Source organism: Scleropages formosus, chromosome 12, assembly GCF_900964775.1.
Source record: "Scleropages formosus chromosome 12, fSclFor1.1, whole genome shotgun sequence".
Lineage (NCBI taxonomy): Eukaryota > Metazoa > Chordata > Actinopteri > Osteoglossiformes > Osteoglossidae > Scleropages > Scleropages formosus.
In genome coordinates this window covers 16,492,354-16,520,320 of record NC_041817.1, presented here as the reverse complement: position 1 = coordinate 16,520,320, position 27,967 = coordinate 16,492,354, and the positions used below count along the sequence as shown (strand labels likewise).

At 42.7% G+C, this 27,967-nt stretch overlaps 3 protein-coding genes across 6 annotated transcripts; 2 read left to right on the top strand and 1 right to left on the bottom strand.

Moving 5' to 3' along the window:
* Window positions 1–58: 58 nt before the first annotated feature.
* On the top strand, window positions 59–10,052 carry kiaa2012 (KIAA2012 ortholog). Its single transcript, XM_029256912.1, has 12 exons — window positions 59–74; window positions 491–559; window positions 4,636–4,697; window positions 5,419–5,511; window positions 5,636–5,961; window positions 6,636–7,335; window positions 7,419–7,518; window positions 7,629–8,020; window positions 8,141–8,346; window positions 8,677–8,849; window positions 9,034–9,253; window positions 9,620–10,052. The coding sequence occupies exons 1-12, from the start codon at window positions 59–61 to the stop codon at window positions 9,804–9,806; spliced, it is 2,544 nt and encodes an 847-aa protein (XP_029112745.1). The 3' UTR covers window positions 9,807–10,052.
* A 52-nt stretch (window positions 10,053–10,104) lies between these two features.
* LOC108920613 (small ubiquitin-related modifier 1) lies at window positions 10,105–13,843 on the bottom strand. Of its 3 annotated transcripts, none has more exons than XM_018729500.2 (6): window positions 13,698–13,843; window positions 12,873–12,935; window positions 12,719–12,793; window positions 11,580–11,657; window positions 11,391–11,462; window positions 10,105–11,295 (listed from the first exon to the last, which is right to left on the bottom strand). In XM_018729500.2, exons 1-6 carry the CDS (start codon window positions 13,707–13,709, stop codon window positions 11,227–11,229), a joined length of 369 nt encoding a protein of 122 aa, XP_018585016.1. In that variant the 5' UTR covers window positions 13,710–13,843; the 3' UTR covers window positions 10,105–11,226. The 3 variants fall into 3 exon arrangements, with proteins under 3 accessions (XP_018585016.1, XP_018585015.1, XP_018585017.1); XM_018729499.2 differs by lacking the exon at window positions 13,698–13,843 and adding an exon at window positions 13,391–13,424; XM_018729501.2 differs by lacking the exon at window positions 12,873–12,935.
* A 3,556-nt stretch (window positions 13,844–17,399) lies between these two features.
* LOC108920612 (nuclear body protein SP140-like protein) lies at window positions 17,400–27,116 on the top strand. 2 transcript variants are annotated; one of them, XM_018729498.2, is made up of 16 exons: window positions 17,400–17,471; window positions 18,699–18,835; window positions 19,003–19,174; window positions 19,330–19,437; window positions 19,937–20,070; window positions 20,476–20,535; window positions 21,085–21,135; window positions 21,538–21,580; window positions 21,756–21,938; window positions 23,719–23,861; window positions 24,191–24,253; window positions 24,423–24,541; window positions 24,626–24,731; window positions 25,047–25,118; window positions 25,209–25,358; window positions 25,457–27,116. In XM_018729498.2, exons 2-16 carry the CDS (start codon window positions 18,701–18,703, stop codon window positions 25,538–25,540), a joined length of 1,623 nt encoding a protein of 540 aa, XP_018585014.1. In that variant the 5' UTR covers window positions 17,400–17,471; window positions 18,699–18,700; the 3' UTR covers window positions 25,541–27,116. The 2 variants fall into 2 exon arrangements, with proteins under 2 accessions (XP_018585014.1, XP_018585013.1); XM_018729497.2 differs by having other exon boundaries at window positions 24,423–24,731.
* The last annotated feature ends 851 nt before the right edge of the window (window positions 27,117–27,967 follow it).

The following is a 27,967-nucleotide window of genomic DNA, read 5'->3' as shown; positions in this document are numbered from 1 at the left end:
CACAGCAACGGATATCTAAGATGCTAGGAATGTGTTTGGCGGGTGTGAAGCTCTAAATATGAATTTAAATGCAGGTGAGTGAAAAGCGTGGGGGTTTGTGGCATGTTTCGGGGTGGATGTTATTGAGATGGGAGTGTGGGGAGTGGCTGGGGTCTACCGGGATAAAGAAATACAGTCACAGCCATCCGTGCATCATCTCACAGAGGTGGAAAGCAGAAGAGCATATACCTGTTCGCAACTGCAGTGGAAGGCTTCGGGGGACAATCGTAGTTTTAGGGGCTTAAAAATAACGTGAAAGAAAACTAATGACCGGAACATGAATGGAGGGAGGACCCGATCGGTCTTAAAACGAAGAAGTGAAACGCAAAACAAAGTCAAAAGATTAAGTCCCCGCAGAATTTTGGATGTTGAATATAGGTGGGCGGAGTGCCGAACTTCTCGAATGAGCGAAAACACTCAGCCAGAGTAATCTTTGTATTCCTGTCCTCAGCATCGAGCGTCCCGGCCTCCGAAGTGGCCCTGGATGCCCCCTGGAGCGTTGTGCTCCAGTCAAACTCAGGTCAGTGTCTCCTTGTCTCCTCCGTTGTGTCCTGGAGCCCCGCGTCCGGCAACGTGCTGGGCGGTCGCCGGTGTCAGCACCTGCGGGAATCCACCGCTATTCCGCCTCTGAGTAAAGGAGAAAATGCATGGCGAAGCACAGTAGAAGGGAAAATGCACACAAATTCGCCCAGAAACTGTTTTGTGTCTGTTGTGCTTCTCTGGACTGTGTTCCGGGCCAATGTATCAAAGGCCTTTCTTTTTTTTTTTTTTTTAACATTCAGTTGCTTTGCTTCGCATTTCTTGGCATGTGATGTAATTTGTTTAAGAACTGAGCTCAACCTCACAAAAGCAACATTATGTGCATCGGCAGGGCTGGTACGAGGAGGTTCGAACCGTACGCCGACGGTTGCACGGAAACGCACACCGGCGCGCACGCAAGCTCTCGCCGACGTACGCGTGTACGTTTAAACGCAGACACTCGTACTCGCTTTCCCTCTCTGTCTCACGTGCCGCTGCCCTCCCCTCCGCTCCCCTCCCCCCCCCCCCCTCTCCTCTGGCCACTCCACATCTGGTTCTGTTTGGCCCTATAGCGAAGTCTCCCAGACAGAGGAACCAAACTCCCATCCCCCCCAATCCCGCCCTGCGCTGGTGAGTGACAGGGGCTGTTTTCGCAACTTGACCCCTCTCGCTGCTCTGTTTCCTTTATCCCATCACTATTCCGAAACCTGCCCCCGCCCCCGGTTTCCCCTCCACCCCCCATCCCCTTCCCCGAAAATCTGGGCCTCTTCAGAAACAGACACTTTCTAAATAAAGATTCCTTGCGCACCGGGCTTTATTGGGTTCTGCGCCTCCGTGCTACTGCTTTCCCTGGGTAATTCCACAGGTTTGCCGTGTCTCTGGGCAAAAGGGGCGTCACGCTCGGCACGCTCGCGAAAGCGGCGTCGCCACTGTGTTAGTCGCGCAGCGTGCGCGGCGCTCCCGTGCGTGTCGGTGCGCAAACACGTGTGTGCGAGAGTCTCCGAGAGGCAGCGAAAGTGGGACATTCACAGCCGCTGTCTGACACTGACGAATAATGTATAGCTTCTGTCTCGATACGAACGCAACCGCAACTGCGGCAAAGATGTCAAAATCAGAAACCGCGGCGATGCCACCTGGAGAGGAGACGATGAACCGAACGGATCCTTTGCTGTTTTATTGATCAGCTCTCTGTTTATTTTCCGCTAAACTCAACCACGAAGGTGTGTTTGTGAACTTCCATTCTGTTGAAACCGCAGACGTGATCGGTAGTAATAAAAACGAAAACCAAAATCCAACATATGCGGCACGAATCAGATGCGCTGTCTGAAAACCCCTCAGTACCAGCGGCGGAGAAATTCAGCTGATCCCACAGGGGTACTGTAGATACACTACAAATGAATCTGAAGTTCTTCATTAAGCGAAGATCATGTCTACGCTTTGTGCTCAGACCCTGCCGGTCAGCTGGCGCTGGTGGCTTTGAGGAGACGCCACGCAGGCCACAGGTCCATTTTGGATCAAATCATGTTCTGTGTAGCATCTCCCCTTTAGCTTCCATTGTAACATGAAGACATTTACATTTATTCATTTAGCTGACGCTTTTCTCCAAAGCGACTTACAATGTTAAGGTCACCTTTATTACATGCTTACAATCGTTTACCCATTTATACAGCTGGGTGATTTAACTGGAGCAATTTAGGGTAAGTACCTTGCTCAAGGGTACTACAGCCGGAGGTGGGGATCGAACCTGCGACCTTTGGGTCCAAAGACACATAGTAAGTCAGGAATGCAGTACATCTTGCTACTGGTTAAATCTCTTTCGGGTTGGTACGGAGGCCGTCCGAGCGATTCTCTGGGTTTCAGCAACAACCGAGTCAACTCGAACATTTTGTTAGCTGCTGCCCTCTGGTGTCTTTGCTCAGCAGCACAATGTGAGGTTCGATTCAGGGAGAAGAGGGCCTTTGGCCTCCCGTCTCTCTTCATCCCAGGCATCGAAGGCTCCTGGAAGCCATTAGGGCAGAAAATAAACGTACACAGCGGACGCTAAGGAACGTCGACCTCCCCGTGTCTCCCCTCAACCGTCCCCGGCTCGTGTTCGGGTTCAGGGATTCGACCTGTCGGTCGGGTGTAAGATGGTGGAAAATCAAAGCAGCGCAGCTCTCTCCCCCTTGCCCTGTCAGGAGTTAAACCACGGTGACAGCTGATGGCGCCTCACAGAGCCTCCTTTCATAACAGGGAGCGGACATGTGGCACATCATGCCTCGTAGTCCAAGGTCAGGAGCCGGGCCAGGAATGCGTGCGCTGTTTGTTTTCCACGGATGTAGGATTTCAGAGGTTGTCTCAGTTTCAGCAATGCAAGTCATCTCCTGTCATGTATAATTTGGCACCTTGGGTTAGGATAGGATATGCGGGACTGCGTTCCTGTCGCTTCGGCTTTTCTACCACGGCCTCATGCGGTTCCGAGCATCGCGCTAGCGCGGGCGGTCCAGGGGCCCGGAGGCGCGACGACAGCTCCGTGAAACTGAACGTGAAATGAGTCTAAAGCCGAAAACGAATGAGTTTGAAACTGACTTCGAAATGAATAACGGATAAACCTTCATGCAGCTACTCGCGTGATGTACGCCGGCTCGTGCGGTGAAATGTGACAAATGAACCGTACTCTGGAATCACTCGTCTGCATCCAAATCTCTCGTTCTGTTAATGAAACGCACCCGTTCTGCAGAAAATCATGTGCTAAATGAAGAAAAGTCAACGCGAATGAATCACGCTGGATTGAAAACGGGGGTAGAATGTAAACTTCGTAAGCTTCTCTGGTGGAGGCTTTCCGCTATAGGTCGCGTGATGTAATGTGGGATATGTTGTACGCTTGTAATGGACCGTACGCTCACGAAAATGCACGCAGCAAAGTGATGCACAACTCGGCGCAAAGGAAAGTGCATTTCACAGCACACAGAGGGCTTGGATACAAGCATGTGATTATCAAAGCGCTTGTTTTCCGATACCACCATGTTGCTGGACGCATCTACAAGCTTCTTTTAGAAGCAACATGCTAATAGAAAAATACATAAATAAAAGCAACAGATAGTGAAGGACTAATTTCGCTCGGTTTTCAGGGCCTTAGGTGTGAAATGAGTCAGAAGTTGGTGTGCCGTTAAAAATTTTTTGAACGCTGGGCGGGTTTCAGCAGTTCTGAGGAACAGGGGGGAGCTCATTCAAACACACTGGGGCCAAAAATCCACGAGTTTTTGATTTTCGTCCCGTTGTGAGTGAGACTGCCAAGCAGCCAGGGCAGTCTCTGCGGTGGAATAGCAAAACACTTGCTTCCACAACTGAGACAAGTCTCTTTCAGTCCTGCCCTGCAAAAGTTTTCCAGCATATGACTAAATACTTTTGTAGATGAAGCAGTAAAAGATTTCTGGGAACAGCAATGAGCCTCATTGTGGGATTAACATGTCGGTATTTCCTCTAAAATACTTTCAGCTATTTTCAATTAATTTCTAATCCTACTTTTAAAACGCAATATTTGAAATATCCATTTTGCCTTAGGTTCGGTGGAATGACGTTCTGCTTTTTTGTAGGGACCATCCGCAGAGTGTGTTATTTCAGCCTGCAGGGAGGGTTAAACAAACCTACCAGGGTCAAAGGTCAGGGGTCAGACTGGGAGATGTGGCTTGTGCAGATCAGAGTTGGACACATGTCCCAGATGGGCAGTGTGCACTTTTAGAGGCCTTTAAGTGTATCAGGCTACACTCCTTGTCTCATGGCATTAAATGTTTTCAATTAAAATGCCTTCTGCAAATTTCAAGAGTACATGACAAACACAGGGAGGAATGAAACAGTGAAGTTATCTACATACAGAATATGTTGGAATGGTACTTTTTACTGAGGTACTGGTATTGTTAGGTGTCCTCATGCAGTCATTCATACAGGCCAAGTAGTGGCTGGTTCATGATATTCATCCCTGACAGCGACTTCTTGGTAACCACAAATTCAGATTTTTATGGAAGTGTTTTAATCTCACATTAAAGACCATCTTCCAGCAGAGCAGATTCAACTCTTTGACTCTGTTTTGTGCTCCAGGTATGGAGGGCTCAACGGAGTCAACGGTTCCCAGGTTGAACCCTGCTCACATGGGCCAGCAGGTACTGTATTTACTCACCTGCTCCCATAGGTTTCCATAATCCATGTGTTTAATGAATGAATGAATAAACGAACAAGCGAATGAAACTTTATTAATCCCAGAGAAAAATTCAGTTTGGTCGTAGCAGCATACAATGGACATTTACATTTATTCATTAAATGTACAACACACATACACTGCGTGAAACTGCTTGTCCCGAGCGGGGTCACGATGAGCCGGAGTCTAACCCGGCAACACAGGGCGCAAGGCTGGAGGAGGATGAGGGGACACACCCAGGACGGGACGCCAATCCATCGCAAGGCACCCCAAGCGGGACTTGAACTCCAGACCCACCGGAGAGCAGGACCCGGTCCAACCCACTGCGCCACTACACCCCTCTCCCAGGAGTAGCACATTTGTCCTTATAAATTTAACTTTTATCCCTGGCTTCCCATCATTTGAGCATGATCAAGTCAGTTGATTTTAATAACACAACATCAGGCGCCACCATGCCCCCCTAAAGTCAAATAAATAGATAAGTTAATAAGTGAATGAATAAGCAAATGTTTAAATAGAAACAATGGTAGGGGTAAGTGAGGTGGTGTCAGGTGGTGTGAGATACAAAGCAAGATCGGTGCCCCTGTTTATTCTTTACTACTGTTTATTGTATTATTGCTCTCATTATTCATTATAGCCTACGTAGCGTTACAACCTCGTCGCATGTATCACTGTGTTACTTGCAGACCAACAACAGGAGCAGGAACCTCGGTGGTCAGCTGGGGACAGAGGAGAGTCAGGGGGCTCAGCTGTCCTACAGAAAGCCCACAGAGAGGACGGTAAGTTCAGGCGGCACCTCCTCATCCTCTGGTGACAATGAGGAGATTTGCGAGATGTGGGCTTCCTAACTGTACTGCTATGGGTACCTGTCCCCGGGCTCCTTCCCTTTGCAACTGAGGACAGAAGACCATCCCCACCACCACAAACCTCCTAGCTGCAACTTCAAGCACTATGACTGCTCTAGTAGGGCCCTCCATCAAGGTGGACCCAGGGAAGCATGAGCCTCAGCCTCCACCGCTGAACAGAGAGGTGCAGAAGCCAATGAAAAGAGACACTAGGAGCCCCCAGCCTGGTCTGGGCAACAGCTCCTGGGTGGCATCTACCAAGCAGGAGATGCATCACAACAGCACTCCTGCACCAGTGCAGCCCTCCTCCGACAAGCACTCTGCAGGGCACCTTCAGACCAATGAGATAAACCGCAGAACCACCACTGAGCTCCTCTCTGCCTGGTGAGTGACCTCTGCCATTGCTGTTCCAGTCAGCTCTGTTTAACTTACCAGTTAAAAAGTATTTTTAAGTCATGGGGTGTCTGCAGTCCAAAACACCTGAATTACTTCTGACAGTGGTGGAACAGCTTTAGCGTAACTCAAAGCTTCTGCTTGTACGCCGGATTATATACTCAGCTGCTTCTGCCCCTTAGATCCCCGTTTGTCCTGCTGTCCCCTTCTTGCTGTGCTGTATTTTCTCCCTTGTCCATTGGTCTGTCTCCCTGTTCGTCATGCTGCTCCTGACACATGACTCAGGACCTGGAGATGGAGGTGGTCTCCATGCCTGTGCCCAGGCCTGGGTCAGAGGCCAGGATATAAACTCCACTGAGCCTCACATCTAACTAACATCCTGTGTAATTACCCGAGGTTGCCCTTCTTCCCACACTCCTCCTCAGTGCTCCATCTGGAGTCCAGGCCCCCTGCCTTTGATCCTGGCTCTAGTTTCAGCGTCACCCCTCAGTGTCTCCTTACTGACTCTCAGACCCTTGATTCTTGTCCAGGACCTTTATTCTTCATCCCTAAATCTCCCTCGTGTCTTTTCTCCAGTTCTCATAATTCCTCCCTCAGTTCTGTCCACCCATCTCACCACATACAGCACTGTTTCTTCCTCGCAGTGTTTTCTCCGTCTCCAACAGGCAGGGCGGGGCGTCTCATCAGCGGACAACATCGCTGGACGCATCAGACACCGAAGCTCTGGACACTTACGGGGAAAATGTGGAAGCTGATGAAACACAGAGGAGAGGACGGAAGCAGGACAAGGGAAACAAAGGAGGGGGGAGCAAGAAACGTTCTGTAAAAAGACTCAGGAGTGGTTCTGTGGAAAGGCATAAGCGAGATTCCTTAATGAGACACAGGAGCGGTTCTGGAGAGAAACACAGGAGCAGTTCTGTAGAAAGGCTCAGAAGCGGTGCTGTAGAGAGAGGTGAAAGAGGTTCCGAACTGCGACGATGGGCCAGTTTTGTAGAGAAACGTAGGAGGAGTTCTGTAGAGAAGCTCAGGAGTGGTTCTGTACAGAGAAACAGCAGTTCTGTGGAGAGACCTAAAAGAGGTTCTGTAGAGGGACGCAAAAGAGGTTTTGTCAAGGAACGTAGGAGAGGTTCCATACTGAGGCACAGGAGCAGTTCTGTAGAGAAGCACAGGACCGGTTCTGAGAAACAGAGGAGTCATTCGGTACAGAGACAGGGTGGTGGTTCTGTAGAGAGACATAAGAGAGGTTCTGCTGAGAGACACAGGAGTGGGTCTGTAGAGAAATGGAAGCAGGAGGTCAAGAAGGAGAAGCCCCACAAAGATCACAAAGATCCAGCTTCCCAGGGGCCCGATGGGACCAAAAAGCTGGTGAGTTTGGATGTGAAAGTCAGGTCTCCACATTAACTAGAAAAGTTGAAAGAGCATCAAGCTCAAAATTTCCTTCATTTCAGAAAAGAAGGAAAGCAAAAGGGGAAAAGGTCCAGAAAAGTGGCACAACGGTGAGCAAGAGAAAGAAGAAGAAGGTCAAAGGTCAGGCAGAGTTTGTCGTCGGTGAGTGCGATGGCTGGAGGGGGTGAGGGAACCCTGGGTGACCCTGCAGCTCCTGGTCCCTCTGAACACAAAGCAGCTCCTCGGTTCCACTCTGTTCCCCTTGCCTTCAGGAAAACCGCGCGAGACGACGACGGACAGGACGCCAGAGAGCAGGAAGGATGATACCAGGAAGATGAAAGTGTCCAACACCTCTGAGGGAACAGCAGAAGACAAGCAGCTGGATTCAGAGGACAGAGGTGACAGCAGACTGACAGGAGACGACATGGACCACGAGGACTCTGCGAGAGACGAAGAGGAGGATTGGGAGCTCAGCTACATGTCACACAGCTCAGTGGGCGGAGCTTCCTCAAGCGGGCAGGGCACAGACAGACCAGTCCAACGAGAGGACGCAATCCCACATCAGGAACAGGTTCCGCCCCATGGACAAGTCCGCTTACCTGTTCTTGCCACGGCAACCAAAGCCCAAAGGCCAGATGTCAATCCTGAAGCTAGCAGTAACATGGTAAGAGGTGTTGTGTTGACTTCAAAGTGTCATGGGGTGTGAGGGTAGTGATGTCTGAGTGATGTCTGTGTGTGTGCTGTCAGGGGTTGTGACACACACTGTCCCTGCTGCCCCATTCAGGACAGCCAGAACAAAAAGGTCCTGCTGTGCAGGGAACAGCAGGCGGCGGAGCTTGCCGAGCGGGCCGAACGCCGCAGGCGGGAGGTGGAAAGGAAGAGACAGGAACGGGAGGAGGAGAGGAGGAGGCAGCAGGAGCGGGAGGAGACAGAGGAGCGCATGAGGCTGGAGCTTCAGATGGAGCAGCAACGGCGTGCTGAGGAGCTCAGGTCCTCCTCTGCCGGAGCACACTCTTGTGAAAGCCACCTATTCCTTCAGCTCTTGGGAATCCCAGGGAAATACCTCAATGGCAGCACCCCCTAGGGGACTTTGAGGGCATTTGCTTTCAGCGGGAAATGAGCCGACGCGATTCCTAGCTCTTCTTCCCAGAGATGTAGGACGCCTGCGGGTCGCTCCGCTTTCACTCCTCCGAATAGTTTGTCCCGTACGAGTGTTTCCTAAGCGTACTTAAAGTTCTCACAAGTACTATACGCTACGTATCCGTGAAAGTTCTGTATCTGTACTGTGTGTGTTATATGCGCACCATCGCGATTCTGCAGGCTGAAAAAGCTGAAGGAGCAGGAGGAGCGACGGAGACAGGCAGAGCAAGAGCTGGAGAGGATGAAGAGGGAGCAGGCAGAGAAAGAAGCAGAAAGGAGGAGGCAGGAAGAGAAGCGGCGGCAGATGCAGCACCTTATGAAGCTCAGGCAGGAGGAGCAGGAGCGCAGGGCAGGTACATGTGGCGTTTTCCTCGAAAAATTCAGCCCAAACACATTGGATCACGGGTGCAAACACAGGGCATCAGTAACCCCCTTAATGTTTTATAAACACCGAGCTTCTGAAAGGTACAAATAACATAGGGAACATATACATCTCAAACACCGTCAGGCTAACTTCACCTCCTCGTTGGTGTGCAGCCGAGTTGGAGCGCCAGCATCTGGAGGAAGAAGCCCGAGAAGCGGAGGAGAAGAAGCGGCTCCAGGAGATGGAGGAAAGTGAGCTGAGCGAGTACCTGCGCAGACAACAGGAGGCAGAAGAAGAAAAGAGGAGAGTGGAGGCCGAGAAGAGGAGGATTGAAGAAGAGGAGACACGCAGGGCTGTAGAGGCAGCCAGGCTGCAAGCAGAGATATTTGCCAGGTACTTCTCTCCGCTGAAGGACTTATTAATGCCCAGCGGGGGTTGATAGTCTCTGTAAAACAGAAGTCATCCAACCAAGTGTTATCCAGCCACTGTTTTGTAATACAGCAAATCAGTTACTACAAACAGAGTATAAATTTGAGTGCTGCGAAATTCCCATTTGTACCATAATGTGTAATTAATGAGAAACAATTTGGGCTTAATACTGGGAAACTGCAGCTGTGCCGAATTACCGTTTTGAAGACAGAACACATATTACTCATTATGGCCACAAGATGTCAGCACACATAGTTTCAGAAAATTAAAACACAAGTCGCTCATGTTTACAATTTAAGGCACGAGTTGTGTTTTTCTTCTCTCTCCAAGACAGCGTGTCATCCTGGAGCAGAAGCTGCAGTTTCAGCGGGGTTTGCAAGCGGAGGCCGAGGCACTGGGGTTGACACAGGACATCTCCCGTCCATGGGTCTACTCCTACTTCAGCCTCCTAAACATGCTCGGCCTGCCAGCGTCTCCTACGCATCCGGAGGACCTGGCGAAGGACAGCAGGGAATGAAAGGCCTCGTCATCATTTCATCAGGTGTCCTACTCAAGAACAGTAAAGTTGTCAGCGTTTGTCCTGAACGATGACCAGAGTTTAACATGACTGAAGAAACCAACAAGAAAGTTCTGCACATTAGCGTCACATAGGTGCTTATCCAGATTTGGCAACTTTAAATATGCAATCACAACCACATAAGCTTAACATCTTCTACAAAACATATTTCAAGAATTACATACTTATATACAGACACAGCACTGAAATAACATGACCAATACAAAAATTCCAGTTTATCTTAACAGGTTTTATTTAAAAAAGTTAAAAATACAGAAACCTCTTTTTACAGTCAAATAATACAGAGCTTCTTGCAGAAATAAAACAAGTACACTGGCATCAGCCACAGTGCACAACTATCATGATGTCATCACAGGATGTCAATGCTTTAAAACAACAGATGCATTTTAAAGATTTGCATTTCCTTGAATAACAAGCAGAGATGCACAACTGGTGAACATCTTACTGAGGGCAGATGCAACGGATGAAACAGCAGACAAAGAAACCAAAAGTTTTTCTTGAACCACACCTTCAGCCAAGAGTGATTTATTAGAGTTAAACTGTATTCTTCACTTCATGTAACAAGTTATTTCATAAGCCAGTGATTCCTCAATCTACCCTCTTTGGATAAAAATTCCAAATACTTAATCTTTGCCACCTGATGTCCAGTATGAAAGAAGTTTAGTGGAACACCATGAAAGGATAAATTATAAATAAAAAAGTCAGTATATAAAAACATACAGGTTGGCAAACATTTATCTATTATTCTTAAAAATTCTTTGAAGTTACAGAAGTGGACTGAATGTTATTAAGAAAAATATTTGTTTGCACTTTTAAAGTAATGATGTAAAATTGATTCCATGTAATACTGAGGATGTCAATTAACTTGATTATTCCAACAACCATGAGCCAGAGCTTTCAAAAAAAATTAACCCTCCTTATCCAATGACTACAAAAACATGATGAAATGTCATGTATTTTTGCCTTTAGCCCAAGCATTCTGTACTTAGAGAAACATGTCCTTTTGACATAAACTTATACAGAAATCACCTTTTGAGAGTAACAAAGTCTGTTCTTCCACAATGACCAACAGGGAAGAACTAATCAGCGGAACTTTAACAAATAAGTGAGCAGAATGTCTCGTGTTGCTGCATCTCCCTGCAATTTGAACACCAATGCCTATTTTTAGCTCCTTGCTTTGAGACTAAGGGGGGGGGGGGAGGTTCACAAAGCCAGTCCCTCCATCCACACCTCCCTTGATTCCCCCTGTCTTCAGACCACAGGAGCCCTGTGCAAAGAAGACGGCTCCTACAGTTTTCCGCTACGACAAGACACAAATATCAGAATGGGGGGGAGGGGGGGACATGAAGAGGATGTTAGTTTAATTGTTCCAAAGTCCACCAGTTTGTTCCTGATACACTTCAATGACATCTTCATCTTCCATTCCCAACTAAAAAAGGAGCAGAGAGCAAAAAAAGAGAAATGAAAATGCAAATAAACAAAAAATGTAAGCAAGATACAAAGTGTCACGCAAGAACACCTGACCTCTTTTGGAGTCTGGTTGTCCGCAATTCTCTGTCCTTCAAAGAGAAACCTTAGAGAACTCACATGTACACCCTGAAAAGAGAACATAATGCAGCGGGTCAAACAATAATGTACAGGAGATGTGTCCTGAAGTTCATAAATCCACCGTTTTAAAATGTCAAACAGATACAGTACCCAGATTAACATTACCTGTCTCTGGCTGTAGGACTCCTTTAGCTTTTTGAGATGTGTCGTCATTTTGACTTTGAAGTGAATTTCACTGTTATCCTAAATATAGAGAAATTTGTAAACAAACCAAAGTCAAATTCAAAGTGGTATCAACAAATCAGTACCCCTCTTACTTTCAGACTATGTGCTACAGCAAGGATATCAACCTTTTGTCTTCTGAGAACAATCATGGGCCCTTCCATCTCTTAGTAGCCATTGTTTACCTATACACTGCCTCCTCCTACAATACAAGCATTCCAGTCACAAATTTTGGAAAATACATTTCCAGTTTAAATTTTCTTCTCTCACCTGATTTCTAAAATGTGTTTGTTGTGAAGCAAATGAAATCTGTATTTTAGGGGCCAGTCCATAGTTGGCAGTGAAACACACTCAAAAGTGTGAAACCACCTTAGTGCAACTCACTTTCACAAGGAATACAACTAGTGTCTGGTGCTCCTGTGTCTTTGTCATTAATAAAAGATGAACATTACACATTTGTGGAGACAAGGGTATGCGAGTCATTTTAAATTAGTTTTAATATAGCTCAGGGTTAAAAAAAAAATTCTTGATTTATTTATTACAGCTACACCAAAGTTTTACAGAACCTGATCAATAAACAAAAATAGAGGGAAACCTGTAGTATTAAGTATTTTATTACATAAGAAACTTTTATGTTCCCAGAAGCTGACAAGGACTGCAGATGTTTATGGTATGAATCAGTTACAAATTTAGATTAAACATGAGATTGCAGAGATTAAGGATTTTTTTTTGTACTTTCAGGAAAGAGAGTACTTTCAATTGTAATGTAATGTTATTTGATATTAAACGATGTGATTTTTTTTGTTATAATTTTAAATTAGGCTTTTACACTAACCAGCATACAAATTGAGGGACATCTGCATTAGTCATTATTCATTATTAGTTTTTTTCTTCCTTTCTTATTGAATGATGGTAAACACAACTTCATGAACAAACCGAGTTACGAACTGATTTCCAGTCCCTAGTGTGTGAAAAATGAGTGCACACCATTTCTCCAGTAAATAACGATTCAATAAATACCTCATCATTCATTAAGGTATTCGTTTCTTCAACTGTCATTCATGCACGCATTTACTTCTCACCTGTCCAATCACCTTCAGCTTGATATACTCCCCATCTTTTTTATCTCCAGCATCTTGGCTTGAGGGTTTTGTTTCCTGTAGTGTTGTGAGACCCCAAGGTTGATAAAGACAGAAGGTACACATCTTAAACATAACAGTTAGTTAATCTACTCACCATAATACAGCTACAATTTGTTCTGCTTACATCACTGAATGTAATGAGCACAGAAGTGCTTGTCTGTTTGATCCGGATCAAAAATAGAAGCAAAAAACAAAATTACACTGTTAATAATCATTAAACACACGGCTGATTTGTCAATGTGGCTTGTTTTACCAAAGACATTTTTTTAAAAAGCACCAGCAGATGGCAAAGTGGTGAGAGCTGCTACCTTACAATCTGAAGATTCCTACTTTAAATCCCCACACTATTTGTATGACCCTTGAGCAAAAGCACTTACCCTCAATGGGTAAAGTAACAATTATTTGTTACAATATGTTGCTCCATAAACAGGCTGACATTCCGTTTGCAAAACTGATTACAATAAACATAGATATATTGATAGAACTGCAATTCACCTCTTCAAGAGAGGGATTCTGAAGCTTGCACCATTGACCCATGAAGCGATAATAAACACATGCAAGCTTCTAACACCTTGCATTTAGTGAAAGCAAAGAATTAAAAGAAATAATTACTGAAAGCAAACAGAGCATGATGATGTAAACACAGACCAGCAGCATCATCACCTCGCAAGCGCTCAACTTTCAATTTCGTTTTCGCTCCTGCGAGTCAATCTTGGAAACCAGTTATATAAGAGATAACTAGTGCCCACTGGCCTTAGAACACAAAAAAAATTGAACTGAAATAAAATTGTTTAACAAAAGTAGTGCACTGTGTGTGCTGTAACAACTGGCTGAAAGCCCGGCCCACCACTCCACTTCGACTGTATATATTGTATTTAATAATTTAGCAAGCTCGCAGTGAGTTATCAATCTCACTTACCGTATCCGACATAGTCTGTACTCTTGAGAGTTATTTCTAATACAGAAGCTGCTTAATTAGATTATAAATATATTTAGATTTCAGGTATTTTATCTATACCTTCCTCCTCCTTAATTACACACAAACCCAGCCGTTCACCTCATTGGCTTCGGGGGCGGGACTTCGACAGGAAGTAGCGTGCGACAAGAACAGGCGCGTTCAGGGCGCGGTGACGTTTTCTTACGGAAGTGTGCGCGTGCTTCAGTCAACGTTTACATTTACATTTATTGATTTAGCAGACGTTATGGAGGCGACTTCCAATGAGCTCTATGTAGTCTTATCAGCCCACACACCTATTCACCAAGGTGACTTACATTCCTAGATACAGTACTTACACTGGGTCACTCATCCATACATGAGTGGAACACACCCACACACTATGGGCGAACCTGAACAGCATGTCTTTGGCTATGGGAGGAAACCAGAGCACCTGGTGGAAACCCACGCAGACACGGGGAGAACATGCAAACTCCACACAGATTGAGCGGGGATCAAACCCGCATCGTCTCGCACTACCCGGGCACTCTGAGATAGCACCGCCACTCACTGTGCCACCAACGCGACTTCAGCCCCTGAAAAATGTTGTAACTGATGAGGACAGGCGCTTTAGAGACAATGCAATATCCTTTAAATAAATGTGGTATTCCAATAAAAAAAGTATCATAAGTATCGCTAAAGGTAGTGTAAGATGCTACTCACAAAGATAGAAGACATATCTAGATTAACACACTGCTCTTTCGGTGCATAGCGATGCACTAAGACTAGATGCTATTGAATTTTGTATGGAAGAACAGGCTACATTGTGGTATGAATTTCCGTGACTTTCAACGTTGAACAGCACCATCCAAAGGGCTCAAACAATTCCTTCTCTTTGGAATCTCATTCCACAGTGCAGTGCTTTTTCTAAGACAAGCGACCTCAAATTTCCTTTATTGTGCGATTACAGCGTTTACAAAATCCCCCTGAAACTGTCCAGTTTCCGTAGGAAAATGCGCTTAGCATGGTCTCTAGTTCACAAACATAATTTATTGTAGGATGAGTTGCGTCAGCTGACAGAAGTGAAGAGTATTTTTTAGTGAAAAGTCATGGCCAGAAAAAGCAGAGTGAACATTTTCACAGTAATTGTTGGTGACTGAGTGCGGTGGCTGTGAGGATTTATTCCTGTATTTATCTTTTAGGAAGGGGAGATTTGAAATAGGTCCATATTACCATAATGACCAAGAACTGCTAGTTCACACGTGCCAGTCGGGATGTTCCCGGTTCCGCACGGACCTGTCCACACACAGAGGTATTGAGAGTCGGCGAATTCCCTGCGGAACAGGGCAGGAGAGCAGTCCGAGCCGGGCGAACCAGGCTTCACCCCGCGCAGTTCCCCGACAGCTGCCGCCGGGGTTCCCGCCGCTCCTTAAACTAGACAGAAAAGCGCGAATTTCAGCGCCCGATAATCTGGCCGCAACTTCCACACGATCGGCAAACACGGCGGTTATGAGACAGAGCATTTTCCACCAGGTCGCTGAATTGGCGGCTGTCTCTTTCCCCGCCGTTCACACTGAATGGCACCGCATCCATCTTGTAACAATAGGAACTATTGTTATACATGCTGTTGCAGCAGGTGCCAGTTTTCGAGTGCACCGGAAGAGAGCCAGCCCAGATAACGGGAGTAAGTGCGGTGTTCTAAGTTTATTGAAGAGTCATTTTACAACCGGATTGTTTGTCTTTAGTAAGAAGAGACAAGAGAATAAAACATCGAGTTATTCCTGTTAACATGTAGCTACAAATCCCTCACCCTCTGCATTGTAGTGCTCACTGGCAAAGTTGTTCGTTTTAGCTACGGGGGTGGGAAGCCCACCCAGCCGTACCAGCCGTACCCCACACGGACACTGACCAAGGGTGACAGTCGGTCGCCGCAGCCGCTTCCCAGATGACTCTTGGTACGGATCCGAGAGGGCGCTGTAGAGGCAGTTTTACCACAGATTTTTTTTTTTTTTTTGGACACACGATACAAGAACATTAATTCAGAACAGTTAACCTAGCCAGGGGAAATTAAAAAAAAACCCTTAAAAATTACAAAACACTCCAATAACCAGACATTACACCAACACCTTAAAATTACAGTAATAAAATCTTATTATCTTATTATTTTTCACATCATCATATCTCTTATTTACTTTCCCTTGCATTGTATATTATAACATACCTACAAACATGTAATGTCTATTTTGTATATTCATATTGTGTACTTTATACTCTATATATTTTTTTTTATCTTTTATTAGCCCACTCTACTTTTATTATCTGTGCCTTGTCACTGTCATTCTGTTGGTGCTGTGGAAGTTCCTGTCACCATGACGAATTCCTTCCATGTGTAAACATACTTGGCAATAAAGCTCATTCATTCATTCATTCATTCATTATCACACTCCTCGATAGTGTTTGTGTACTGCTTAACTTAAGAAAAACATAAAATACTGTATGGGTTTTTTATTAGCAAATTTTGACCTGTTTCTATGGTACTTAGCTAAAATGATTAATAAATTAATGATATATCCCTGTTTCTCTGTAAATCTATGAGAATGAATGAACCTGGAACAGCTAGTGGTTAGTGTTATTATCTCTGGAGGTGCAGGTTACAGGTTCGAGCCCCACTCCTGGATACAGTACCCTGAGCAACATTAAGTGCTCCAGTAAAACTCCCCCAGCTGTATATGTAAATGGATAAGTGCTTGTAACTGTAAGAATTACAGTCTAAGTTGCTTTGTTTAGAGAAAATCCTTAATGAATAAGTGTCTGCATCCTTGTAGGTTAATAACAGAAGGAAGTATTATTTTTAGCAGTGTAAGTTACCTTGGTGAATAAGGTGTATGAGCTGGTAATACTACATAGTATCCACTAGAAGTTGCTTTGGAGAAGCATCTGCTAAATAAATAAATGTAAACCCAAACCGTACACATTCGTACAAAACAAAATCCTTACACAGTTTATCAATAATACATTTAGAGAAATCTCTCCATACCTTTTTTGGTATAACGACAGACAGTGAGTGCCAAAGAAAGAGGTGCGGCACCGTTTCTGGATGCAGCCTGCAGGTTTGTTACAAAAAAACAACTTACATCAATCCCATCCTTGAATCTTCTAAGAAAATGTTTGACGGGGTAGAATTTGTGCATAATCTTGAAAGTGTTTTCCTTAACCTTGTTTGTTAACAAGTATTTGTGAGTCAGCAACCAAACAGTTTGGCAAACTTTCTCCCATGGGACACTGGTAACAAAGGTATTCCAGTAAGCAATGAGTGACATAAGGTGGCAACTTCATTCTGAAACAAAGACCGAACAGCTCTGTTATTATTTTTTCTGAGAGACGGCGAGAAACAGATCAGTTTTACCACAATTGTTGCAACTTCATTTATTTCCTGGGGTCTTCCTCTCCGACAAAGTTTTAGGTTTTTTTTTTTTTTTTTTAAACATCCTTCACATAGGTTTTAAAGTACATTATTTAATGATCTTCTAGCTGCGTTCGCTGTAACACTCGTTCACAGACTCACTGGGTGCGCCGCGCCGCATCTCCCCTCCCGCCACAGCCGCTGCGTTGCTCTGATTGCGCGGCCTGGGATTGTATCTTATTCCGGCGCGCGATGCGCTCGCGTCAGTCAGATCTGAGCTTCGCCGTTGGGCGCGAGCGCTGCAAGAATTGGCGGGAGAGCGAAACATATCAGGAGGCGTCACCGTTTTTGTGTCGGTGAGTACAGTCAGTGGTTTGCAAATTACTTACCGTGCCATAATTTAATAAACTGGTAACGAGAATTTTCTGTGAGCATCTCTCTGTCAGTGTTGTATCATGCTTAGAAGAAATCTTAAAATAAATATATATATATATACATATTTTATTTGAAGCATTTCAAACAGAACGGAATATCAGAAGTCTGCTGTGAGACAGTTAAAACTACTCTTCAACGTATTGCTGAATCGTTTGAGTTACTCACTGGAGTAAACAAACAAAGACAGGAAAAGTGTTCGCAACTCGACGTCCGTTACAGCGAAGACGAACATTTCCGCAATTTCGCGAGCAACTCTGTCTGTCTGAACGCTCAACACATGATACTTTGTCTTAACACTAACAGTCCCTCACAGACCCCTCTTGTTAAGACAAAGCATGTGTTGAGCGCTCAGACAGTCAGATAAAATATGATTACCCCTCATATCTTTAATTACAGCTAAATTTTTACACTGTATACCTCGTTCTACGTTACAATACAGTACGCATCACACCTTAATAGTAATAGAGCATTAAACTGGCAGTTCTAGCGGTTAGAACTGCTGCCTTTGGATCCAAAAAGGTCGTAGGTTCGAGTCTCACCTCCTGCTGTATTACCCTTGAGCAAGGTACTTACCCTAAAAAATTGCTCCAGTAAAAATTACCCAGCTGTATAAATGGGTAAAGAGCTGTAAGTAGTCTAACACTGTAAGTTGCTTTGGAGAAAAGTGTCAGATAACTGATTAAATGTAAACTGAGTCATGTCCAGTATGTTTTGAATGGCTCTGCTTAAGGGCTGTATTAAGGAGATGTCCTTAATAATTGCTGGCATGGTGGCACAGCAAGTAGCGCTGCTGTCTCACAGTGCCTGGGTGGTGTGAGAGAATGTGGGGTTGATCCCTGCTCAGTCTATGTGGAGTTTGCATGTTCTCCCTGTGTCTGTGTGGGTTTCCTCCGGGTGCTCTGGTTTCCTCCCACAGTCCAAAGACATGCTGTTCCAGTTCCCCCATAGTGTGTGAGTGACAGAGAGAGTGTGTGTTCCACTGATGTAGGGATGAGTGACCCATTGTAAGTAGTGTATCTAGCAGTGTAAGTCACCGCGGTGAATAAGGTGTGTGGGCTGGTAACACTACATAGAGCTCATTGTAAGTCGTTTTGGAGAAAAGCGTCTGCTAACTGAATAAATGTAAAGGTCCTTTGTTTTCCATACAGCCATGGAGGAGCTTCAGCACACTCATCAGGTGAAGATATTTCGTCAGAAGAAGACAGAAATAGCAGCCATGGAGGACCCGTTCCTTCTTTTAAGTGCCCTGAAGGACAGTGATGTCATTGATGAGCAGCAGTGCAAAGTGAGGAATGGTGCAGGAAGAGCAGTGAGCTTGCACCACTTCCTTTGGTGCACAAACCGAAACTCCCACTGGCAGCAAAAACTATATCTAACAGTTTCTTTTAGACTTGGGGAAGTATAACTTTTTTGTGTTTTCTCACTGTCTTTCTCCATATGCTGGTACTCCAGGATGTGCTGGGTTTGCAGAGAATGGAGAGAGTGCGGGCCCTGTACCATCTGCTGGAGGAGCTGGAGAAGGAACGTTCAGAGCAGATACCCCTGTTCTGGCAGATCCTTCAGAAAGATCATATCCAACGTAGCAGCACAGAGCTGCAGGCTGTATGGCGCAGCCTACTTGAGAGTGAGGGAGACCTTAACAGCTTGCTTTTCATCTGTGCACACTGTATGACTGAATCAGTTTAAATTCCATATGCAAGCAGTAATGTACAACAGTAATGTTTTGCTGAGAATATTCTTACTTCTATTTCAGCAAGCTTTAATTTGTTCAATTTGCAGGTGTTCCTGATGTACCTGAGATACATGGTGAAGGAAGTATTTCTTTAGTTTTACCAGTCAAATGTGGTGATGCAAATGGGCATCTTTACTCAGGGAAACTGTCTACAGGTATGTGCAAAGAATTTAAAATAAAATCCCAAATCAATGACCTTACTTAATAACAATCCGTTAAGTTATCACTCTAGACAACATACAATATGTTTTTAAGCATGTCTCCGAAACCGTACATGCCACAATGCTGAGTCCTAATTCAGAGTATAAAAGACATTCTGTACTTTTATCGCATTTGTAGGGCAGGCTTCAACAGCTTCTGAGAAGTACTTGAAATATAGGGTGTTTCAAAAAATGCACAAGACTTTTTCCACTCACTTATACACCAACTTCAGAAGTGCCTAAATATTAACTGTGAACATTAATACATGGCTTAAATAAGCATTTTTCATAAACCCTTCTTTCTTTGTATACCAAATGTGTCTCCAATAAACTATGTAAGGAGCATTTTTGTACATTAATGTTTGTATTCTTTTTTAAGATGCTATATCCAAAAACCTTTTTTTCTGTTGCATCTCCAGAGGGTATGACAATCTTTTTAACTGTGCTACTGCAGGTGAACCAAGCATTTTGGTCAAAGATAAATGGCTGAAACCAAGCCAGTTTGAGGCTTTAGGTGGAAAAGGCCAAAATAAAAAATGGAAACAGAGCATCCACTTAAATGGCTGTCCCCTTCAAGATTTTTTGGAGGTAACTTCCTGTGTTTTAAGAAGTTTAAGAACAAAATATCTTTATTTCAAGATTGGATTTTCATCCTAAAGAATTTAATAGAAATTTTAGTCACTCTTAGTGGAGTACAGAGAATTTAAGTCAGGCTTCCGGGTTAGGCAAGGAGGAACAGGTAAAAGCCGATACTAAACTAGAACACCTTCGAAGTACTGCAGATAAGCAGAACGGTGCAAAATTTGTGTCCATTACAAATGATTGATTTCATTCCCAGTAGTGAATTTGATGGCTGTGGAACTGTACACACACTGAAACACCTTGCCCAGAAGTGTGAGCTTCAACTGATCTTCCTCATCTAAATTGCTGTTTTTTTTCTTCAACACATTTCATATTAAAAAGTAGTATACTTACCAATATACGGCCTTTCAGGATGTTACCACACAACAAGCTGGTGCCACGAAAAAGAGGACTTTTGGTTTTCAAGACGAGGTAGGTCTAATACCACTGGTTTGTTATGGAGTTGCAGGTAATTTACCACCTTTCTTACGAAGTTGTATTAAACAACCTGAACACATATAATATTATATCATCCACAGACATTCATGTGATGGGCATTTATAGCACATTATAATTCAGTGTACCTGCTTGTATCTTGGGGGGCATGGTGGCGCAGTGGGTTGGACTGGGTCCTGCTCTCCAGTGGGTCTGGGGTTCGAGTCCTGCTTGGGGTGCCTTACAACGGACTGGTGTCCCGTCCTGGGCGTGTCCCCTCCCCCTCTGGCCTTACGCCCTGTGTTGCTGGGTAGGCTCCAGTTCCCTGCATGGGACAAGTGGTTCAGAAAACGTGCGTGCGTGCGCTTGTATCTTAAGCATTTTTGCGGAATCTTTTATGAAACTTTTTGTTGTTTAAAGAGATGGACTTCAGTGTTAAGTACAAGTTTTTCATGGTGTGCACTTTGATACGAAAGTATGACAGCAACAGATTTTTTGCACAAGCATGACATTAGACATGTCTGTTATGTATGTTATGTCCTACAGAGAGGAAGAGCCCCAAAAAGTAAACAATCAAAGGTACCTGAAGCTAGCAAGGTGAGCTATTACTCAAATTTCCACATTATTCACACAATATAAATTTTTCTGGCATAATTTTTAGTTGGCCTGTGGTTTATAAATGCTTTAATAAGATGGTACTTAAAGTATTAAATGGTAAACTATAGGGTTTCAAATATTAAATAGCCAGATGTGAAAAGGGCTTAACATTTTATTGACCTCTTAAGTAAGCTAATTAAAGCCAATTGCAAATTTAAAAATTCATTGTATGTATAAATAATATACGTTTATTCATTTAACAGACGCTTCTAATTTAGTTTCCGCTGCTCATCTAAGAGAAAAACACAATTTGCATTGTTGTCTAAAGTTTGCCATAATTCAGGATATTCTGGTTCTAAGTTAACATTAACTTTGCATACTGCCTGTTTTGCTGTATTCTAGGAATGCCCTGATCTGGAAACCTACACCATTATCAGTGATTCAGGTTTCAATCCATTTTATTCAGTTTTCTTCACAAAATTACCTACATTCAGATTACCCTCATGCTTGGCCTTAAAGTCATTGTCTGCTATAGGTGCTATGTTTTCTGCAATTGGTTGTATTTTCTTGTGTTTGTTTTGTGGTGTATGTGTGTTTGGATTTATGGCTCTGAATACCAGAGGCAGAGGAGTCCAAAGAGAAAATAGAATTTGAAATTCATGCTCCAATCAAGAAGACAGTTCCTGATAACAGTGCAAAGAAGAAACATTGCAAAGACAGTAAAGCAAAGGATATTAACTCCGTACTTCCAGTGAAATGTGGGTCATTAACAGGGAATCTCAGTAGAAAACGCTTTTTGAATGGTAAGTTGTAGCATGTGCATTTACATTTATTCATTTAGCAGACGCTTTTGTCCAAAGAGACGTACATCTCAGCAAAAGTACAATTTATGTGTTACATTAAGAGAAGGAGACATAGCTGCAGACATGAAAGTCTCAAGCAAACCTAGTTTGTTACCTACCACTTGCTGCACTGAGGTTCATTGTTCGAGTAGGTGGATAAAACACAGGATAGACAAATCCTGATACCCTCCCACCAATGTTTTTTTTTTTTTAAATATCATAAGATACACAAATAAATATTATAAGATACATGACATATAATGTCATGATGCATTGTCTCTGCACAGACTAGGAATTGAGGAGATTCACATTTCTTTCACATAAATGGTACTTCTCACTCTGAAAACCACACCTGACAATGTCTTATCATTGGACTTCTGAACTTGTTATATTTGTGAGAAACATTTTTCAAAATTTTAACAAATTTCCCCTTCCATTCTCCATAGTTCTTTTATAAATCTAGAATCTGAAGCTGGCCCTGTGAAGCACAGGAGGTGTAAAACAGGGTACACATTTGGCTGTATATCTTTCATTGGTTAAGTAGTGTTAAGTAGTTTGGTAGTACCATTCAGTTTTTTTTTTTTTTTTTAAGAGATCACACTGCATTCAATCCTTCCTCCTTTGGCTCTTGTTAATACAGACAGGCGAAAAAATATAGTGCGCTCAGCTCTCGTAATGGGATCTCATGCAACAAAAAAAAAGTGGTGCTCCACACTTGTTGCGGAAAAAGAGCCTTTTAGCAGCAGTGTTTTTTAATTTGAAAAGAGGAAAATGCAACACAGTGGTGAAGCACTTCTTCAAAATGAGAATGACAATTTGAAATGTGCTGTGCAGGCATGTTAAGTAACCGTCTTAAATACAAAATAAAATACAAGCAAGATAATAGGAGACTTTAAAAAGACACCATTTTCCTCAGTTCTTAGTATGGTGTTTTCTCCAGCATAAAAAAGTTGTATAGTTGGTGTTTGAACCATATTTAAAATATCATTAAATCTGGACTTTGGACAAGAAGTTATTGATAATGAATAACTGAAAATATGACAGTAAAAGGTAGAAATATTTTGTTACAAATAAATGTTGGAGTTGTCCTGCATAAGAAATACCTTTTTATTTATTCTACTGTTTTTGAGGGGGAACCAATTTCTTTCTAATAAATAATAATAATATCGTATTGGTGATTTCATGCAGTGAATGTGGGGAATGGCTGTATACTGTTCCAGCAAAGAAAAGGGAGAGCATAAGCACTAAAGCACTGGTACCTGCCTTCTCAATGATTAACCAGTGAGAAATCTAGTTTCCAATGTGTATTTAACCAAGTGAGAATGAGACAGCACAGAATAGGGGAGACAGAAAGACCAAGGATAAGCATTAGTAAACTTTCATAGGTTGCCATTTTTAACGTTAGCAGTTTTTTTTCTGTTTAAAAGTTTTTAGAAACTTTTGCTTTTCCATTGTGTTAGCAGGATGGAATTCCTGTTGTTTACTCCCTTGTAAGCAGGCCTGTTTTTTCCACTGTGCATCTTCCATAATACATCAGTGCACACAATTATTTTAAGATCAGCATGTCAGTGCTTTCACAAAGGCAAATAAATGTGAGACTGAAGTTGCCAAATGGCTTTCATTTTCAGTTAAAAAGTAAAGGAAATACAGTATAACCTTTGTGAGATGAGCCATATCTTTTGTGAATCACTATTTTTTATTTTTTCAGTCATCAGTCTTGCTTTGATCTTGCTCATTGCAGAGTTCCGTGGTAAGAGCATCAGGACTTCCAAGAGGTGGTGCACTCCTGTGGAGTTCCTTAGAGAGGCTTTCTCTAGTAAGAAAGATGCTGAGTGGAACAGCTGTATCTACCATGAGCAGAATACCTTAAAAGACCTGATAAAGGTGGGATACTGCCAAACTGCTGCATGTACTAGCCCTGATTCTCAGTAGCATTGGAGATTCCATATGATCACTCAGTTATCCTGTTTTACTGTTACCAGTGTGAAGTATTTTTATGTCATTTAACACAGAAGTGACTGTACTTATTAGCTGGACTCGTCATAGGTGTAACAGTGATTTCTCAGTTTTTTAAATATTTACAGATATTTTATAACAACCACTTGAGTAATTCTGCATTACTTTGTCCTGTAATAATTCAGTTTTTTCAACACTGTAGAAAGTATAATTGTGTCACTGTCAAAATGTTCCTTTTCATTTATTCTGTTTTTCAGGAGAAAGTTCTGGAATACCATAATGAGGACTGCCAGTGTGTGGATTGTGTCGCAGACGCACTGGTATGATTTGCTGTTAATAATGGGCATGACTTCCCTAGCCCATTACCTGAGCAGAAGTTTCTGATTAAAGGAATATTCCCTGAAGTTCACATGCTTCCTATTCAACTCCAGTGAACTTTTTGATGCCAACCTGTGCTTGTGGTTGCTGAGGATTTGGTCTTCCTCTTAGGATATGAATGATGATGAATGCCAGCCATGTGGTCAGGGAGGTAATCTCATTTGCTGTGATGGTTGTCCGAGGTCTTTCCACAAAGACTGTCACGTGCCACCTATCACTGGTACACCAAGGTCAGCTGAGCTCCATGTTGAAAATTTCACATCAGGTAGAAACAACCTGTACACTTACATTCATTTCAAATGGTTTTATTTCAGTGGGGAATGGAAATGCACTTTATGCAGATACAGTGAAATACGGACAAATGAACCTTTGTTTCAGAGGTCTCAGTTTCTCAATCTTGAAATAAAAGATCACCTCTTGGTAAGCTTGTATTTTGCCTTTAGTCACTGCTAGATTTGTTACTAAGTGGACCGCTGTCTGAAACAAGCAATACACTTTTTAAACTCAATTTTATGTCGTTTTGGAGAAAAGTGCCTGCCAAATTAATAAATGTGATAACTCATGTACATTTACACTTAGCTTGGATGAAATTGAGTAAAAGGTTATTTCTTTTGAATAGCTAATATATAATACTCTGGTGTGTGAAACTTCCTTAGGTGAAAGGCTTTCTCTGGAAAATGTTTTAACCGATTCCATATTTCTTGATATGTTAGAAACATGAATGATGTTTTTCAGAGATGCCAGTTTCTTCTCCTAAAAATATACTGTGAACCCAAGAGTGCTCCATTCCTGGATAATCCTTGTAACGTGAGTTTACATTTACTGCTTTCAGCCTCCTGAGAAAGGTAGATAATCCCACTGAATTTTCAACTATGCTATTTTATTTTTCTCTTTCAGCTGCAGAGGTACTGTGAGGTCATTGAAAAGCCAATGTGGCTTGAAAAAATAAAGCAAAATCTTCTGAATAAAAAATACAAGGTCATTGAGGAGTTTGTTACAGACATGCACCTAATTTTCTCAAATTGTGCCAAGTACAATCAGAACAAGGTGAGTTTTTACAGTTACCGTACATCAGTCTTTTATGATGTTCTTGCTGATAAGTTTTAAAAGTATGATATGCTTAACATCTTTACTTTTTTTTACAGTCTAATACTTGTTTCAGAAAATTTGGAGAAGACCTTAAGGAACTCTTTGACGATGAACTTAAGATGTGTTTTTGTAACTCATGAAATAAGGCTAAGAATATGTAGTCATTGAGTTGTTTTTCTTTTTAAAATATAAAATGCTCCTGGAGGAAATGCTGAATAGCATGCAGTCACTCGCTGTTGTTTCCCAATTATCCAAGTTAGGGTCTGGACTGCTGCAACCCTATTTCACAAGCACCGAGCACTAGGCTTGTCAGGGTACACTCTGAACCAGTCTATCACAGGGTCACCACCCACTCATGCCACTGCAGATAATTCATAGTCACAATTTAAACATGTCTTTGGATTGTGGGAGGAAACCAGAAATCACAAATAGAGGAAAACATTCAAACTCCATACAGACCAAGTCAAATTCAAATGGACAACTGAACATCCCAGGTGCTGTGAGACAGCTATGTATTATCTGTTTTAAGGGCTTAAAAGAAGCTTGCTTATTGGCTTATTTTTAAATCTTGCTTTGATAAATTGCTTTGCGACATATATAAGATGAATAACTGCGTTAGTATTTAATGCTGTCTTAGATATGCTGATCAATGTATTCTATCTATTATTGGGATAAGCTAAAAAAAAATATTTTTCTACAGTTATCTGTTCTGAATTGTCTGCCTTAATATTGAATGTATCAGAGTCATTCTGTTGTTGCATAGGAATACAACAAAAATACAAGTACAGGTATGTGCCGCTTTACGACGTTTCGGGCAGCGACGGACCACATATACGATGGTGGTCCCATAAAAATATAATGGACTGAAAAATTCCTATCAAAGAGTGAAGTCGTAGCCATCGTATGGGTTGTAACGCGATGTATCTCTCACATCATGTTTTAAGCGTGTTTTGTAAACAAACCAACTGCTCTTCCAGACATATGAAAGTATATACGATTTATGTATAGTAGATAATACATGATAATGATAAACAGCTCTGTTACTCTGGTTTATGTATTTACTGTACAGTAGTTTTTATTGCTATTGTAGAGTGTACTCCTACTTAAAAAAAGTTCCATAAGGTAAGACAGTACTGTACACTCCATGGTGTTTGCTTAACAACGAAGTTGAACTGCGACTGGTTACACAGAACGTCATCCCGTCATTAAGTGGCACATACCTGTACCGATAAAAAATATTTTGGTGCAAAGAAGATGGCAGTAATGTGTACACAAGCTTTTTATATCTTTTTGTGTGTCCACAAGACCCTCTTGGAAAATCTCATTCCATCTCGGCAAATCTAATTCTTCAAATTTGTCATTGGTGTTAGTGACAGTGGAAGTACCACTCTTTCACATAAATTCTTATTTTTGACAAAAATATTTAAAATTGAATCCATTGCACTTGATCATTACTGAGATGAGAAGGATACATTACGCATAATATAATCCAGTATGTTGGGGGCTTACTGACTTAATGTTTACTTTTCGAGAAGTCTCCAGTTACATTTTCCTCTGCAGTTGTGTAATGGCCTATATATCAAACTGTGTGAAGTTATCTGTACTTATTATAAGTGTTTGGGGTAATAGAAAAATAATGAGGGCAGCACAGGAGGTAACATGGTTGTTAAGGGCATTGGCTTGTACACAGTGAAAATTTCAAGGTAATACCTAATAAATGCCAATAAAGAATTCTGTGTAAAAGTCATAATATTTAAATAAAAATATCTATAGTAATGATCTCTGTTCTTGTACGATTTGTGTTAAGTGACTGTAATTTTTAAAGACAATGCATAGTTGAACTAGTTCCTCTATACTCTTCTGTATTTCCATAGAGTATCAGTTTGTGTAGCAATACAATTAAGAAACTGTTGATTATGCTGGTAGATCGCTATAGCCCTTTTTAAATTCACAATATTTAGTGTTAATGTTACAAATTTGACATATTTGTCCAAACCAAGTTACCCTAAGCTCTTTGCCCATTTATACATCCAAGTAATTTATTACTGGAGAAATTAATGTTAAGGACCTTACTCAAGGGTACTACAGCAGAAGGTGGGAAATAACCTGTAACTTTCGACTTCCGGGACAGCAGCAGCACTAACAGCTACACCACCTCCCACATATTTTCAGTCGCATAAACTCACGCACACTTTCTGAACCGCTTGTCCCATATGGGGTCGCAGGGAACCAGAGCCTAACCCAGCAACTCAGGGCGTAAGGCTGGAGGGGGAGGGGACACACACAGGATGGGATGCTAGTCTATCACAAGGCACCCCAAGCAGGACTCGAACCCCAGACCCACCGGAGAGGAGGACCCGGTCCAACCCAGTGCTCCACCGCACCCCCTATAAACTTAAATGTAAAAAATAAGGGAAAAACATATACAAATTTGCTCATAGACTGTGATATATCCACAGACGACTGTGTCTCATTTAGGTGATTTTAACGAAATTCGGTTAATATGATATAAAATTCATCTTTTAAATCTTCAGTGCGACCACCTATTGGGGAAATTTATTCTCTAT